Raw genomic sequence first — 16,860 nt, 5'->3', positions numbered from 1 at the left:
TACACAGTCAAGCCAAGGAATGCCTTGACTTTGTTCTAGGTTGTTGGACCCTCCCAGTCCAGAATAGCTTAGATCTTAGGTTGTAAGAGTTGCACTTGTCCTCCACCAACACTGCCAGGCAACCTGCCTGAAATCTCCAATTGAGGTTTTCTAGTCATCTTTTACATTCAAATACTTACCTGACCTCAGACCCGAAGCTTCTACAATCGACCCCCTCCCAAAGCAGGGAAAAATGGCAGTGTGAATTGCTGTGGGCCATTAACCGCACTGAGGAGCAAATGGTGTTACAGCTCGAAAGCCGGCACTGAAATAGAAGCAGTCTGACCATTGGCGAAGAAGCCGATCAAGGACCAAGAGGCCGGATAATGCATGCTGGGCCCTCGTGTTACACGACGAATATACTCAGCCAAATGGTCAGCGATCTTTCGAGCAGGAATTGACACAAGTCAAACAACTATTGACACAATATTACACAGAGGTTAAACTAAGTTCCCTAAAATCTTACCAGGCTAAACTATAAATTGGAAGGGCAGTCCCAAGCTATGACTAAAGACTAGATATGATCTTTAGCAGCAATCAATACATAGCAACAATAAATCAATCATGGTATTTGTAAAGCGCACTACTTACCTGTGAGGGTCTCAAGGCGCTGGGGAGGGAAATGCTGCTACTGCTTGAAAAGCCAGATCTTGAGGAGTCTTCTGAAGGTTAGCAGGTCTTGGGTCTGCCGTAGGAGGGTGGGTAGTGTGTTCCAGGTCTTGTCGGCAAGGTGGGTGAATGATTTGCCACCTGAGGTCGCTCTTCAGATGCGGGGGACTGTGGCGAGGGCGAGGTCAGCGGAGAGGAGCTGGTGGTGTAGAAGCTGGCTGTTGAGGTACTCTGGTCTGGTGTTGGGGAGTGCCTTGTGTGTGTGGATGAGGAGCTTGAAGGTTATCCTATTGTTGACAGGGAGCCAGTGCAGGTTTCTCAGGTGGGATGTGACGTGGCTGCGGCGAGTGATGTCAAGGACCAGGCGTGCAGAGGCTTTCTGGATGCGTTGGAGCCGTTTCAGGAGTCTGGCCGAGGCTCCTGCGTAGAGGGCGTTTCGGTAGTCCAACCTGCTGCTGATGAGGGCCTGGGTGACCGTTCTTCTCAATTCAGTGGGGATTCACTTGTAGACCTTGCGAAGCATGCAGAGGGTGTTGAAGCAGGAGGAAGAAACAGCATTGATCTGCTTGGTCATGGAGAGGGTGGAGTCGAGGATGACCCCCGTGTTGTGTTCGTGGCGGTGGGTGTTGGAGCTGTTCCAAATGCGGTTGGCCACCAGGAGTCGTTCCAGGCTGAAGAGGTGGATCCGAGGATAAGGACCTACGTCTTGTCCGAGTTCAGTTTCAGTCGGCTGTTCCTTCTCTATTCGGCAACGGCCTTCATTCCTTAGTGGAGGTTGGTTTTGGCGGTGTGGGGGTCCTTGGTGATAGAGAGGATCAGCTGGGTGTCGTCGTCGTTGGAGATGATGTGGAGGTTGTGCAGTCGGACGACGTGGGCTAGAGGTGCCATGTAGATTTTGAACAGAGTAGGGAAGGGGGATGAGCCCTGGGGTACGCCGCAGATGATCTCGGAGGCTTTGGAGCCGAAGGGGGGTGTGGGGGGTGCTCTGTGTTCTACTGGAGAGGAAGGAGGTGGTCCAGTCCAGGGCCTTCTCTTGGATCCCGGCGTCGTGGAGGCATGTTCGTAGTGTGCAGTGGCAGACAGTGTCGAAGGCGGTTGACAGGTCCAGGAGATGAGGGCCATGGTTGCTGTCTCGAAGGAGATGTTGATGGCTTTCCGGAGGTGGGTTGCGATGTTGGTGCTGGCTCTGTTGAAGATGTGGTGTGGGCATGGGTCTGACGGAGATCTGGAGTGGACAGTGTTCATGATCTTGATGGTGTCATTGTCATTGATGTTGTCCAGGAGAGCAGGCAATTGGTGCAAATTGTGGTCATGGGGGCGGCGGTATCAGTGGTTGTCGGGGCGGTCATGCCATTGAAGCTGTCGTGGATGTCTGCGATCTTGCGATGGAAGAAGGTGGCGAGCGAGTCGCACAGGTTTTGCGAAGGTGGGATGTCGTTGGTGTTGGTGTTGGAGCTGGGGTTGGAGAGTTCCTTCACGATGTTGAAGAGCTCTTCGCTGTTGTGTGCGTTGTTGTCTAGGCGGTCTTTGAAGGAGGCCCTTTTGGCGGATCTGATGAGGTGATGGTGTCTGCGGGTGGCGTTCTTGTGGACTGTGTAGCTGTCCGGTGTTCGTACACGGAGCCACTTTTTCTCCAACTTTCGGCTGGTTTGCTTGGAGGCCTGGAGGTCTTCAGTGAACCAGCTGGCTCTCTTGCTGTTGTCTGTTGTTGTTGTCTAGGTGGTCTTTGAAGGAGGCCCTTTTGGCGGATCTGATGAGGTGATGGTGTCTGCGGGTGGCGTTCTTGTGGACTGCGTAGCTGTCCGGTGTTCGTTCACGGAGCCACTTCTTCTCCAGCTTTCGGCTGGTTTGCTTGGAGGCCTGGAGGTCTTCAGTGAACCAGCTTGCTTTCTTACTCGTGTGACTGTTGGAGGATTTCTTGACCGGGGCGAGGGTGATGGCTCAGTCGTCGATCCACTGTCTGAGAATGTGGGCGGCGATGTCGGCGTCGGTGGGGTCGGTGGGTAAGCTGTGGGCAAGGGTGGTGGTTAGCTGGTCTTCGGTGACTTTGTTCCAGCAGCGGCGAGGCATCAGTTGGGTGCGGTGGTGCATGGTGGGTTTCCGGAAGGTTAAGTGGATGCAGTGATGGCCGGTCCAGTGGAGTTCGGTGGTGTGGTTGAAGGAGACGTGGGGGCTTGTGGCGAGATGGGGTCAAGCGTGTGGCCGGCGGAGTGAGTGGGTGTAGTGATGAGTTGTCTGAGTCCGAGTTTGGCTAGGTTGTCAATCAGGGTGGTGGAGTTGTTGTCGTTGTTCTCGAGGTAGAAGTTCAGGTCCTCAAGGAGGATGTAGTCTATGGAGGCGAGCGCGTGTGAGCTGATGAAGTCGGAGATGGAGTCGCTGAACTGTGGTCGGGGTCCAGGGGTCTGTAGATGAGGGTTCCTCTGAGGGTGGTGTTGGGGTCGGTGTGGATCTGGAAGTGTAGGTGTTCTGCGATGTTGAGGGTGTCGTCGGTGCTGGTCTAGGCTCTGAGGGTGTTCCTGTGGACAATGGCGATTACTACTCCTACTCCGTTGGTGCGGTCCCTGCGGGAAATTTTATAGCCGTCCGGGATAGCTATAGCGATGTCGGGTGCAGAGTAGGGGTTCAGCCAGGTCTCTGTCAGGAAGGTGACGTCTGGGGAGGTTGAGTAGAGAAGGTCCCAGAGTACTACGGCGTGTTTGCGTGCGGAGCGAGTGTTGAGAAGAATGCATCTGAGGTAGTTGGGTTCTTTCCTGGTGGGTGGGCTGGCGGGTCGTGTGCTGGTGAAGCTGCAGTTCCGGCAGGAAAAGGGCCCTTGGATGCGCTTTGGGGTGGCCAGGCAGTATGTGAGTTCTTGTCCGGTGTTGAGTGCGTGGATGGGGTTGGCGTCGTATCGGTGTTGGGACTCGCGGGGCCAGGGGTTTAGGTGCTGAGTGCGGTCCAGGCATGGACGGGTGCAGATGGGCTTGCCTTTGGAAGGAGAGGTGGGAGGGAGGAGCAGCTGGGAGGTGGGAGCGGGCGAATGGGAGAGCCGGGGGGCGGGGGCGCAGGGGACGCAGCGGCAGGAACTGGGGGGCAGAACAGCAGGGATACCGAAAGGAAAAGGGACACAGTAATGGCACAGCTGGGAAGGGGGCACAAGGGCAAAAACACACAGTGAGCTGACAAATAATACAATTTACAATGAAAATAAAAATACCAGAAACAGGGGCAAGAGCAGGGAGGGCCTCGAATCCCAGACAGCAGCAGCGGCAGCTGGGCTAAGGCAAGGGCACACAGGCAGTGCTGTGCAGTGTGGGGAGCGACCTACCAAGGACAAAACACAGAAGTACTTATCTGTAATGAAGGAGCAAATAAAAGAGGATGATGACTCTGGACATGCATATTGTCTGGACATTCTATTGCTTTATGATGTATTATTGTTCTTTAAAGGGCTGAATGTTGGGGCTGCCAAAAAAGGTTATTGTAAATGGCAGCATCCGGTCTTGTAATAAAATCAGCCACCTTCTCATTGCCTTGTTCAACATCTCAATAGCAACAGCCACCTGCCTCAAAGACTGGAAACAGGCAAAAGTCAATCCCCTACTAAAGAAACCATTAGCAGATCCCAGTGAATTCCAGAACTGACAACCGATCTCCCTGCTCCCATTCCCTGCCAAAGTATTAGAAAAAGTAATCAACCAATAACTCTCCTCACAACTGGAACAGAACTACTCGATTCCTCTCAATCTGGATTCCGCAGCAACCACAACACAAAGACAGTCATCATGGCAGGTACCGATGACATCTAAGACCTACACGACTGCGGAGAGACTGTGGCTCTGATTCTCATAGACCTCTTGGCAGCCTATGATACGGCTCCCACCCCACATTCATCACAAAACTGCACAACAGACGCATCCAAGGAGCTGCTCTCAGATGGATCGCCTCTCCTCACCAGAAGAATGCAAAAAGTCAGTCTACCCTCACCTTCGAACCAAAGAAAATCATCTGCATTACAGACATTGCCAACTGGATGAGGGACAACTGCCTGAAACTCAACCCAGACAAGACAGAGGTACTGCACTTCAGAAACAAAAGCTCTCCCTTGGACGCATCTTGGGGCCCTCTTAACTCAGACCCCCACTGACCAAGCCTACGAACCGACTACAGACAATACAGAACACAGCAGTCAGACTCGCCCTGGAACTCCCTAGACTAATTCACATCACCCCCTACCTCAGGGAAATGAACGTGTCTCCCTGTACAGAAAAGCTCCTGGCCCACGCATACAAGGTCCTACATAACTGCGGACCGCCTACTTTAACCATCGACTGCACTTGCATCAGCCCACCATACATCTCTGCTCCACTTCCGTCTCTAACCTTCACCCCCGCATCTGACATAGCAGATGCAGAGGTCGTTCCTTCTACCTAGCAACAAAAACATGGAATGAGCTACCCCTTTATCTCCGTACATCCCCATCTCTTCCAGAGCTCTGAAAGTCCCGGAAGACTTAGATGTTTGGCTTATCAACTGGACTCTGCCATCGCCTGTAAACCAATTAAACAACAAGGGGTGGTGATGGACAGAGTTTCTGAATTAAGCAGAATACTCTCACCCAGTCAAGAGATCAGGGCTAGATCCAACACCGTTTTTTAGCTCACTGCACCATCCCAGGTCAGAACCTAGCTATATGCAAATTAGTCTGTTCCTGTCCCAGTGCATGATGGGAACAGGGCAAACCAAACTACCAAGCCAATTCTTTCACTGGGAAGGAAACAAGCTTCCGGGGACCGGTTTCTGGCATTACAGCCGTCTTCGGCCCGGCTTGCTTGAATCCTGATGGTGCAATGAGCAAGGGACTCACATCTGAGTATACCCTTCCACGCTTATGGTGGACAAAATAATTAAACAACAAGGGGTGGTGATGGACAGAGTTTCTGAATTAAGCAGAATACTCTCACCCAGTCAAGAGATCAGGGCTAGATCCAACACCGTTTTTTAGCTCACTGCACCATCCCAGGTCAGAACCTAGCTATATGCAAATTAGTCTGTTCCTGTCCCAGTGCATGATGGGAACAGGGCAAACCAAACTACCAAGCCAATTCTTTCACTGGGAAGGAAACAAGCTTCCGGGGACCGGTTTCTGGCATTACAGCCGTCTTCGGCCCGGCTTGCTTGAATCCTGATGGTGCAATGAGCAAGGGACTCACATCTGAGTATACCCTTCCACGCTTATGGTGGACAAAATAATTAAACAACAAGGGGTGGTGATGGACAGAGTTTCTGAATTAAGCAGAATACTGTCACCCAGTCAAGAGATCAGGGCTAGATCCAACACCGTTTTTTAGCTCACTGCACCATCCCAGGTCAGAACCTAGCTATATGCAAATTAGTCTGTTCCTGTCCCAGTGCATGATGGGAACAGGGCAAACCAAACTACCAAGCCAATTCTTTCACTGGGAAGGAAACAAGCTTCCGGGGACCGGTTTCTGGCATTACAGCCGTCTTCGGCCCGGCTTGCTTGAATCCTGATGGTGCAATGAGCAAGGGACTCACATCCGAGTATACCCTTCCACGCTTATGGTGGACAAAATAATTAAACAACAAGGGGTGGTGATTGACAGAGTTTCTGAATTAAGCAGAATACTCTCACCCAGTCAAGAGATCAGGGCTAGATCCAACACCGTTTTTTAGCTCACTGCACCATCCCAGGTCAGAACCTAGCTATATGCAAATTAGTCTGTTCCTGTCCCAGTGCATGATGGGAACAGGGCAAACCAAACTACCAAGCCAATTCTTTCACTGGGAAGGAAACAAGCTTCCGGGGACCGGTTTCTGGCATTACAGCCGTCTTCGGCCTGGCTTGCTTGAATCCTGATGGTGCAATGAGCAAGGGACTCACATCTGAGTATACCCTTCCACGCTTATGGTGGACAAAATAATTAAACAACAAGGGGTGGTGATGGACAGAGTTTCTGAATTAAGCAGAATACTCTCACCCAGTCAAGAGATCAGGGCTAGATCCAACACCGTTTTTTAGCTCACTGCACCATCCCAGGTCAGAACCTAGCTATATGCAAATTAGTCTGTTCCTGTCCCAGTGCATGATGGGAACAGGGCAAACCAAACTACCAAGCCAATTCTTTCACTGGGAAGGAAACAAGCTTCCGGGGACCGGTTTCTGGCATTACAGCCGTCTTCGGCCCGGCTTGCTTGAATCCTGATGGTGCAATGAGCAAGGGACTCACATCTGAGTATACCCTTCCACGCTTATGGTGGACAAAATAATTAAACAACAAGGGGTGGTGATGGACAGAGTTTCTGAATTAAGCAGAATACTCCCACCCAGTCAAGAGATCAGGGCTAGATCCAACACCGTTTTTTAGCTCACTGCACCATCCCAGGTCAGAACCTAGCTATATGCAAATTAGTCTGTTCCTGTCCCAGTGCATGATGGGAACAGGGCAAACCAAACTACCAAGCCAATTCTTTCACTGGGAAGGAAACAAGCTTCCGGGGACCGGTTTCTGGCATTACAGCCGTCTTCGGCCCGGCTTGCTTGAATCCTGATGGTGCAATGAGCAAGGGACTCACATCTGAGTATACCCTTCCACGCTTATGGTGGACAAAATAATTAAACAACAAGGGGTGGTGATGGACAGAGTTTCTGAATTAAGCAGAATACTCTCACCCAGTCAAGAGATCAGGGCTAGAATCCAACACCGTTTTTTAGCTCACTGCACCATCCCAGGTCAGAACCTAGCTATATGCAAATTAGTCTGTTCCTGTCCCAGTGCATGATGGGAACAGGGCAAACCAAACTACCAAGCCAATTCTTTCACTGGGAAGGAAACAAGCTTCCGGGGACCGGTTTCTGGCATTACAGCCGTCTTCGGCCTGGCTTGCTTGAATCCTGATGGTGCAATGAGCAAGGGACTCACATCTGAGTATACCCTTCCACGCTTATGGTGGACAAAATAATTAAACAACAAGGGGTGGTGATGGACAGAGTTTCTGAATTAAGCAGAATACTCTCACCCAGTCAAGAGATCAGGGCTAGATCCAACACCGTTTTTCAGCTCACTGCACCATCCCAGGTCAGAACCTAGCTATATGCAAATTAGTCTGTTCCTGTCCCAGTACATGATGGGAACAGTTTGGTCTGCCCTGTTCCCATGATGCACTGGGCCAGGGACAGACTGATTTGCATATAGCCAGGTTCTGAGCTGGGATGGTGTAGTGAGATAAATAACGGTGATGGATCAAGCCCTGATCTTTGGACTGGGTAAGAGTGGTCTGCTTAACTCAGACACTCTGTTCATCACCACCCCCTTTTCTGAATCGCCTGTAAACCTTCACGTGTGACATGAAGTGCTATACAAATCTACTGATTGATTGATGCTGAGAGGCAGAATTGAGTGAATGATTGTTGTTCATGGCAACACATTTGAAGGGAATCTATTTCTAGCTAATTAAAGGAACATAGAAGTAGAGCTTTTTGTGCACCCTGTATGAATGTTGGTTGTTTTTATTCCTTAGTATAATCAGTGAAAGAGAGTTCATAGATATTAAACTTACCAAAAATACATTTTCTATGTGTGGTATCAAATGCTCAAGATTTTCATATTCAGATATTGTTCCAAAGTAGGGCCATTTTTTGATTATTATACTTATTAGAATGATCTCTGAAATCGTGAAACTGGCTCAGCTAGTCCAAGGCAGTAGAATGATCACACAAAGTATTCTTATTTACCTGTGTTCCAGGTTCAATGAAGGTCTGGAAGCCAGCAGTTGCAATTGGCTTTTTTGGCCTTCCTATAAGGGTGTTCATAGATGTATTCTCCACATGCTCAGTAGTAAAAGCTCTTAATTGCCTGTTCTTCTTGTCATATCCACTCACATACATGGTAGTCAATTAATGGGTTATGCTCTCAGCAGATGGTATTAACTAATCATAACACACTTTGCAGTTGGCAATAGTGGATAATACCTTACAATCAGCTCTAGATGAGAACTCTCAGGACACTCTTCATCATTAGTGAACACATGCCTATGGGCAGTGAGATCAGAGTGCAATTACAAAAAATAATAAGGATGTATCAGTGTAGTACCAATAAATAGCACAGACTGCATAGGCAGGCTGATGTTTAGGAAAACATCACTTGCACATGTAACGATAATCCTCACCTTTCTCTGCAAAATTATGTAACTTTCATTAATCTTATGAGTTTACGTTTGTTGTTTTGAATTAGTATATTTTACTAAGATTCACCTCTTTCCATTGGCTATGAACTTGTCCACTCCCTTACATCCTAACAAGGTGAACATGCATCCTTGCTGTTATTTCTCTTTAAACATATTTGCGTGTATTATTTGTCTGCCAGAAAAATACTTCATGCAGTCTATTTATACTCATGGAATGTTTATAGGCAAACTAGCCAAATACACTGCTCTGACACATATCTTTAAAGCCTTTAAACCCTTAAGGGTACCATGGCTAAAGATATGACTTTACAGCAAAATAATATTGTCATCTCCTACTTCGCATGATTTACTAGAAACAAAGTTGCTGGCAACAAACTGTGTGTGATCATGGTCCTACTTAAACTTGGGTGCCACTGAAAAGTTTGATGAGAGTCTTTCATTGTAGTCATGGAGGTGGAGTTTGGTGTGGAAAGTGAAAGTTGGCCTTAAAGTATGTTTTGCCTAAAGCAATTTTTACCTTTACAGCAGCCACAGTGGTTCCCGGCAGACACAATAATTAGAGGGAGCCGAAGCCTCCTACCTTATTCTGGCGAAAGGGTAAGACGGGGCACCAAAGGCCACCATGTGTTTAGACATTTCCTTCACCATGTTTTTGAGTATTTCCTTTGCCTCAGAACATTTTATTTTTTGGTTTCTATGAATACGTAGTAAAAAACAGTCATTTCTTGCCACCTGTCCCTCTCTATAACTGGCTAAACAATCTGCTCTATCATACATTGTCTTATCTTACTGCCTCACCCTTCAAAGGATTTTACCCAACAGTGATTACATTATTATGTTCTTTGAGTTTTGACAATAATGTTTCCGAAGGTTTGTTGACTTAAAATGAATGCTGTTTCATCAAGGTTAATAAAGGCTACGAATTTATTCTTTAAATAGATGACTGTTTACAATGTATGTTTCTCAAGACAGCGTAGTTTATACAATACTACCATATACACATAGCCGAAATGTATGAGGAAGATTGTATGTGAATCACTGCTGTTTCTTTCTTTTTTGATTCCAACATTACCAGCTGAACTAGCCGTTCAAACTCTAAATATAAAAGACACCAGGATCTTCTGGATAAATTATAAATTCCACGCAAACCTTTGAAACTGTTTATCTCATCACCACCTGAAAGCAAACTTTCTCTTAATGAAGTAGACCCAGACTGATGGCTTGTACAAACTTCAACTGTGCAAAAGTAAATAAGACTTTTCCCGGCATATGTAATGGCAGCACCCATCTTAATGTCATTCACAAGTAGAAGCATAGTGTCCTTTACATATATTTTAAAAAGAAGTCTAGGAGAATTATGATGCCTTTTATGATACAAGATTTGGAATACAACTTTTTCAGAAATATCTGCAGTTAATTCGATACCCTCTGCCAGAGCCACCAAACTCTTTCCTCACTCTTACCATGATCTACTGACTTCATTTTAATCTTTGTACTCCTTAATGATAAGACCAGGACATGGTATTGACAGACCTGAAATGTGTCACAGACTCGATTGGTAGGAAGGTCGAGAATCAAGATTGCATTGTTGAAGCTGAGCACCCAAAGCTGCCATAATAAATGGAACTACTCTGCTAGAGTAACTTTTAATGCATGATCAATATTCCTTGGTACATAAGAAGCCTCCTCCAGCTCTGCTGACTTAGGCCCAGTCACTCAAGGAGCTTGTGGAATCCTGCAAGCTTCACAAGCTGTCGCTGGACTACCAAGGTCTTAGAGGAATGCTAGAGACATCTTAGGGAAAAAAAACCACATGCACACACCATTCAGTGTATATCTAGTCTGTGGACTTTTGAAAACTCTTACATTATCATATTCAGAGGACTTTAGTAACTGTTTTAACTTCACAAATTCTGAATACACATTCAGGCGCAAGAGAACACCTGACATGGGATTCAGTGAGCTTCTGTAGCTCACTACCTCTGACGTTCCCCCGACGCGATGTCGACTCATCAAAATCTGCAAAACTAAAAACGTTTATGTGGACTTCATTATTTCCCAGGGAAGTTTTCAAAAAATGTCTTTTGAACAGAAGGATACACAACTCAAAAGAAAGGGCCATACTGAGTGAATATTTGGCTAGCCGCTGCATCCGCATGTACCAAGGCATAAATAAATATATTTCAAAATATTTCTATATATAAATGTATATATACATATATATGTGTGTATGTGTGTGTGTGTATAACTTGATGATATACACATACTATATATATATTCAAGCATGTTTCTGTTATAAAATGGTAGGAAAATATTATTATTTTGATATCCTCAAATACAAAGAAGTAGGCTGAGAAGGAACGTGAGCCTCATTAGTGTAGGCTGGAGTTGGCCGTAATCTTTGCTGAAGTTATTTTTGGATTCTTTACAGCTTCCTGTATGCCTTTCAAGACACCGCATGGGACAGAGGAATTTTCCATTGATTCTGCGCATCCCACTTCATATTGCTGGAAGAGTATGGGTAAGTGAAAAATTATTTTAATGGAGGAATAGGAGCCAGGTATTTGGGTGTTTCATTTGCCCTCTATTCATGTTCTTTAACAATGGATCCACTATAAATGTTATTTCACACACCCTACTCCCAATCCATAACTAACTTGACCTTCTTCTAAACAAAGCTGTTCCTAGCATTCTCACCAAACAATAATACCTCTAAACCTTAGACTATCTTCACTTGTTGCACTGTCATTAAGCCCACTTCACTATTCCACTATGCCACTTTTCTGGCAAATTCTTTTCCCTTTCCTCTTCGTTCCCCATATGTCTGGATTAGACATCACTCTACTTTTAGCTTCCCCATTTCATTCTCTGGCACTTCCTCCCTCACCTACACACCCTAAAAATAAAGTTTAATTAAATTCAACAGGTATAGATCTTCAGACACATTGGATATTTTTGGGCTCGCTAGTTTTAACCACATCCATATTTCTACATTTACATGCTTTTCATGCAATTTATGAGATTGCATCAGGTAGATAAACTCACCTTCTTAAATGTGGGTGGTGCTAAACACTTTGATGAGGGTTTTTCAAATGGTGTTGTGTGGATAATGGAAGTGGGCTTTGGAGTATTTTTTGCCTCATGCTATTTCTTACCTCTTCAACAGCCACGTTGGCCCACCACAGAAGCAATGATGAGGCTGAACAACAGCTTAATACTTTACACTGGTGAAAGGGTAAGTGACAGATGATTTCAAAGGCACCATGTTTTTTAGTATTGTCTTTGTCCCAGCACATTTTATCTAGTTGGCTTCTAGCAATGGTGGATGGTCTACAAAGCCAATCTCATCCCTTGCACTCTCTCTGCCCCCATCCAAAGCAAAACCGTTAATCTCTTCTTTACAGCATCCTAATCATATTGGCCTCTGGGTTTTGAAATGACTGTTTCTTTAAGTTTATCAATGCCAAATTAACTCTGTTTTTGCAAGGATTAATAAAGGCCACCAATTATTCTTTACATATATGAATATTTACAATGCACAATTTGCAAAGCAGTCTATCTCTCATCCTTTCTTTCACTCCTCCAAACTACCCCACACTCCCTTCACATCCCTTTTCTGCACCTACACAGAGTAAACATATTTTTCAAATCACAACCACTTTTCAAGGTTATTGGCTAGATCTGCAGACTGTGTATATCCACATCACCATTTACAAGTGCCTAAGACCTCATCTGACAGTTGGCTCTCTTAAATACATTACAAACAGACTCCAAGTCGTACAGAATGCAGCTGCATGGCTGCTGTTGAATATACCCAGACATCAATCAGCCAGATCCTCCTTGAGGGAGCTTCATTGGCTCCCGGTCCAAGCCAGGATCAAATTTAAGTCCATAAGCTTGGCTCACAGAGCCATGTATGGGAGAGGCCCCACCCTGATACAAAAGTTGGTCTCACATTATTCTCCCCTTCGCCACCTCAGGTCAAGCTCTAACTTTCTCATGAATCCCACCAGCTTCAAGAGAGCCAGGTGGGGTGGAATGCCTTTCGCCCACCTGGTACCTAAACTGTGGAACAGTATGGATCCGAAACTCCGACTGATTTAAAACAAAGCGTCCTTCAAAAAAAGACTCAAAACATGGCTTTTCCCCTAAATTCATGCACAAACAACTGTCTGTACTATCTCACCTCAGCGCTGGGATGCCCCAGGGTAGCTATGCGCTTTCAAAATCCCCTAAACCTAAATCGACTGTTCACAATCCATTACAAAATAAAAGTATTCCCTTTTTGTTTTTTTGTAAATAGTGACAGCACTTTTGACATAACAGGGACACCATATTTTCCAGTCCAGTGGGGAGTGGCAATCCAATTTCAGACTCAAACTCATTGTTTGGTGTTTGCAGAGCATTTGCCCACCCTCCCTTCTTCGTATATGACGTCACCAGAACTCCTCTATAGCCAGTGGACCATATTACAGGTTACCTTTTATGTATTTTCTTATTTTACATACTTACTTTGGGGTAATAAACATGAAAAGATTGATTTCAAACAGACAAATGTTATTGGCAATAGTAAGTAAAATATTGGATCATACCGTTTAGTTGCCTGCAGTGAAATAAAAAGTAATGCTTGATTATGCTGAATATGGAATTTTAGAAAACACATTCTTCTTATACGAGTAAGGGATTGTCCAAGCTGTTGTCTCAAAGGGTCAGCTAGCAATGACATTTATTGGATTTAGAATATTTACCTTTTTCAACTCTCCTCTTAAATTTTTTTGTCCTGTACAGAACTGTACACAGTTTGGCATGGTGGAAATTATCATGCCAAATTTGTTGCAGGGTCCAAGGTCTTGGTGGAATCTAAAAAAGATTTTTCAATGGAGCATTTGCCTAAACTGCTCCATTTTGTAACTACATAATTGTGACTGGATTGTGTGCTATACATGTGTGTGCGTGTATATGAACATATATACATATATTTATATATATATATATATATATGTATATATATATATATATATATATATATATATTACCTACTGGCTATCGCCAGTAGGTATATATAGTTAGGATTTTTTCCCTATGGGATTTTTGAAAATTCTATGTCTAATAACTTTGGCGTTTGTGGACGGAATCGGCGGAAATTTTCAGGAAAATGGCACATTTTGTTTCTGAGCAGCCCTTGAAAATTTGGGGGGTTTTGTCGAGGGGGGGCCGAGAAAAAAGGGGGGTCCCAAAACGCGTTTTTCCCATGTTAATTTCCATAGGGCGGTTGGACTCACTTTTAGCTCGAACGGCTGAATGGATTTGCACGAAACTTGGCAAAATTGTAGGGACTGTTAGCCCGATGTGCCTTTGCTAGGTCTCAATATATGTGCTCCAGTAGTTTTTGAGAAATTAACGTTCAAAACAAGATATATATCTGTAACAGCGCTCCGGGCAGCGATCCAGTCCGCTTACTTTTCGCGAAACGGAACTTTGTGCGCAGAAAGCTGATTGGCTCTCCGGTGTCTGTCAACATTCTAAACAGTCCGGAGCGGCCGCCATCTTATCTCTCGGTAGGATCGAGAGAGAAGAAGAGGTGAAAAACGAAGGGGGAATTTATTGAAAGGGGGCAAGGTATACCCCTCTTGACCCCCTAGGAATGTTGTTGAGGTTATTAAAGGGTCCCGTGGGGAAAATAAAAAAAAAATGATTTTTCATGGTAGAAGCGCTTCACGGGCCGCAAACTGGGCCGCAAACTGGTAGCGAAACGGGAATTCGCCATTTTGTGCTTCGTTTTAATTGTTTAGAGACAAAAATTATCGCCGCACATCGGCCACAATGCATGAATATCGCTGAAAAGTCAGCGATATTCATGCATTATCCAGCAAATGCTCTTAGCCATGTTATCCACCTTCCATTGGATAACATGGCTAAAAACTGTTCTGTGCGTGAGCTTTTTTTTTTTTTTTTTGCTGCGTGACGTTTGTTAACGTTCGATTCGATGGAAATCAGGAAGTGTTGACCACCATTTTGTCACTGCGAGTAAATATTTTGTTATAAATGAATCCTTATTGAAAAACATTGTCTGCGCCATCTTGCGTTTTTGTCCAATGCCACAATTTTGTCGTGCACGGCAGCCATTTTAGATGCCTTGACCAGGGCCACTCTCTGCACGCCGCCGATCCTCAGCATGGCTCCCCACCCTCGCAAGCATCTCCCCCACGCACTGGTCACCCCCGCTCTTTCTCTCATGCATGGGCCATATACTTCCCCCCCATCTGCGCTGCTCTTCTCTGAGAATCACACCCTGTGCCCGCCCGACACCTCCCTTTCACCCTATTCACTACCGCACCCTCTGACACTCCTCTTCCTCTGTGTCCGATTGTCCAGGCCGGACCTAGGCTATCACCTAGCCCTGCGGATGTAGTTTATGGCCCCAGCTGTAGAGTATCCAGACATGCCAACCCTCCCGATTCAGGCGTGAGACTACTGATTTCAGTGCTAGTCTCCCGCCTCCCGATTCCTGCAAGCAAAAACCCGGGGGCATATTACCAACAATTAGCGATAATTTTTGTCTCTAACTTGTTTAGAGACAAAAATTATCGCCGCACATCGGCGAATTTTATCGCACATAAACCTTGCTATTAGCAAGGTTTATCGCAAATGCGATAAAAAACGGCCGCAATGCATGAATATCGTTGAAAAGTCAGCGATATTCATGCATTATCCAGCAAATGCTCTTAGCCATGTTATCCACTTCCCATTGGATAACATGGCTAAAACTGCTCAGGGCAGGTGTTAGGTTTTGGAGATATTCGCGCTTAGCGCGAATATCTCCAAAAGTTGGTAATAGGAGATAGCGATGGTTAGGGACTGTTTCCAGTCGCTAAAATCTTGGCACGCCCACTTTGCATGTCATTAGTGATAAATATCACTGATATGCAAAGCGGGGCCCAAGATGGTCGCTATCTCCTTTTAGCTGTCACTAACTGGTGTTAGCGACAGCTTGGTAATAGGGAGATAATTTTATCTCTTTTTTTTTTTATTTTAAAGCCAAAAAAGCGGAAATAAACCCCCTTGATAATATGCCCCATGATTTCTCGGGGGTTTCAGCTGACAGGGCTTGGTATTGTGTTACGCGCTAATTCTTCCAGGAAACGTCAGAGGGTCGATGCAGGGGTTCTAGAAGGGGTGATAAACCATTTAGGCCTCATGAACAAGCGCATGGTCTTTTAAAGATTTGTGAAGTACTCGGGGCGGCGGTGTGTGTGTGCCCTCTTTCAGGAGCGGGCGGGGGGGGCACTGCCAGCAACTTGCCAGGCCAGGCAGTGTTCAACACGTGCATCACCCTTTCTCTGCCTGCTATTGCGCTCCATGCTTCGGAAAGGTAAGAAAAAGAACGTGCATTTGAGTTTGAAATGTCCGATCTTGTAGCAGTACACTTGCAAAGCCCACACATGACAATAACCCGATTCAAGGCCCCATTCACCCGATTTTTTAAACATATATAGCACTCCAACAAAGTTAGATTTTAAAACTTTATTAACTTTTAACTATAATGAACGGAACAAAAACTGTAAAAACATTTAAACATTTTTCACCCAAAAAAGCAACAATGGTCAGAAGCTGTTTTTTGTGCGAATAGTCCCAAGGCAGCACAACGTGCAGAGTTCTGGACGGCACCCAGGTGATGTCGCCTGGGTGCCGCACTGGTTTTGGGATCCTACAATGCTGCTCCGAAAATTGGCGTGGGGCGTCCCGGGTGGGGCGGGGGGAGGCCTCGTCAGTAGCGGTCTGTTGTGCGAATAGTCCCAAGGCAGCAGAACGCGCTGAGATGTTGATGGCACCCAGGTGATGTCCAGTAAACTGCCGCACTGGTTTTGGTATCCTACAATGCTGCTCCGAAAATTTGCGTGCGGCGGCCCGGGGGGGGGGGGGGCATGGGGGAGGCGGCGTGAACGGGCCTCCCAGGTGGCGGCCATCCAGCTGAGTTGCGCCCGCTCTTGCGGCTACAGCGTCTCGCTCACCATGTTGCTGAGT

At 46.0% G+C, this 16,860-nt stretch overlaps 1 protein-coding gene across 1 annotated transcript in view; it reads left to right on the top strand.

Moving 5' to 3' along the window:
* The window catches only part of LOC147708656 (uncharacterized), a 223,889-nt gene that overhangs the window by 136,343 nt on the left and 70,686 nt on the right, over positions 1-16,860 (top strand). The window contains exons 12-13 of the mRNA XM_086925380.1: positions 9,361-9,432; positions 11,267-11,356. Of these exons, the coding sequence (XP_086781506.1) occupies positions 9,361-9,432; positions 11,267-11,356 (162 nt within the window). The remainder of the gene's footprint in view (positions 1-9,360; positions 9,433-11,266; positions 11,357-16,860) is intronic.

Source organism: Lissotriton vulgaris, chromosome 6, assembly GCF_964263255.1.
Source record: "Lissotriton vulgaris chromosome 6, aLisVul1.2, whole genome shotgun sequence".
Lineage (NCBI taxonomy): Eukaryota > Metazoa > Chordata > Amphibia > Caudata > Salamandridae > Lissotriton > Lissotriton vulgaris.
Note: the sequence above shows the minus strand (reverse complement) of the source record. Positions and strands in the feature narration are given on the sequence as shown.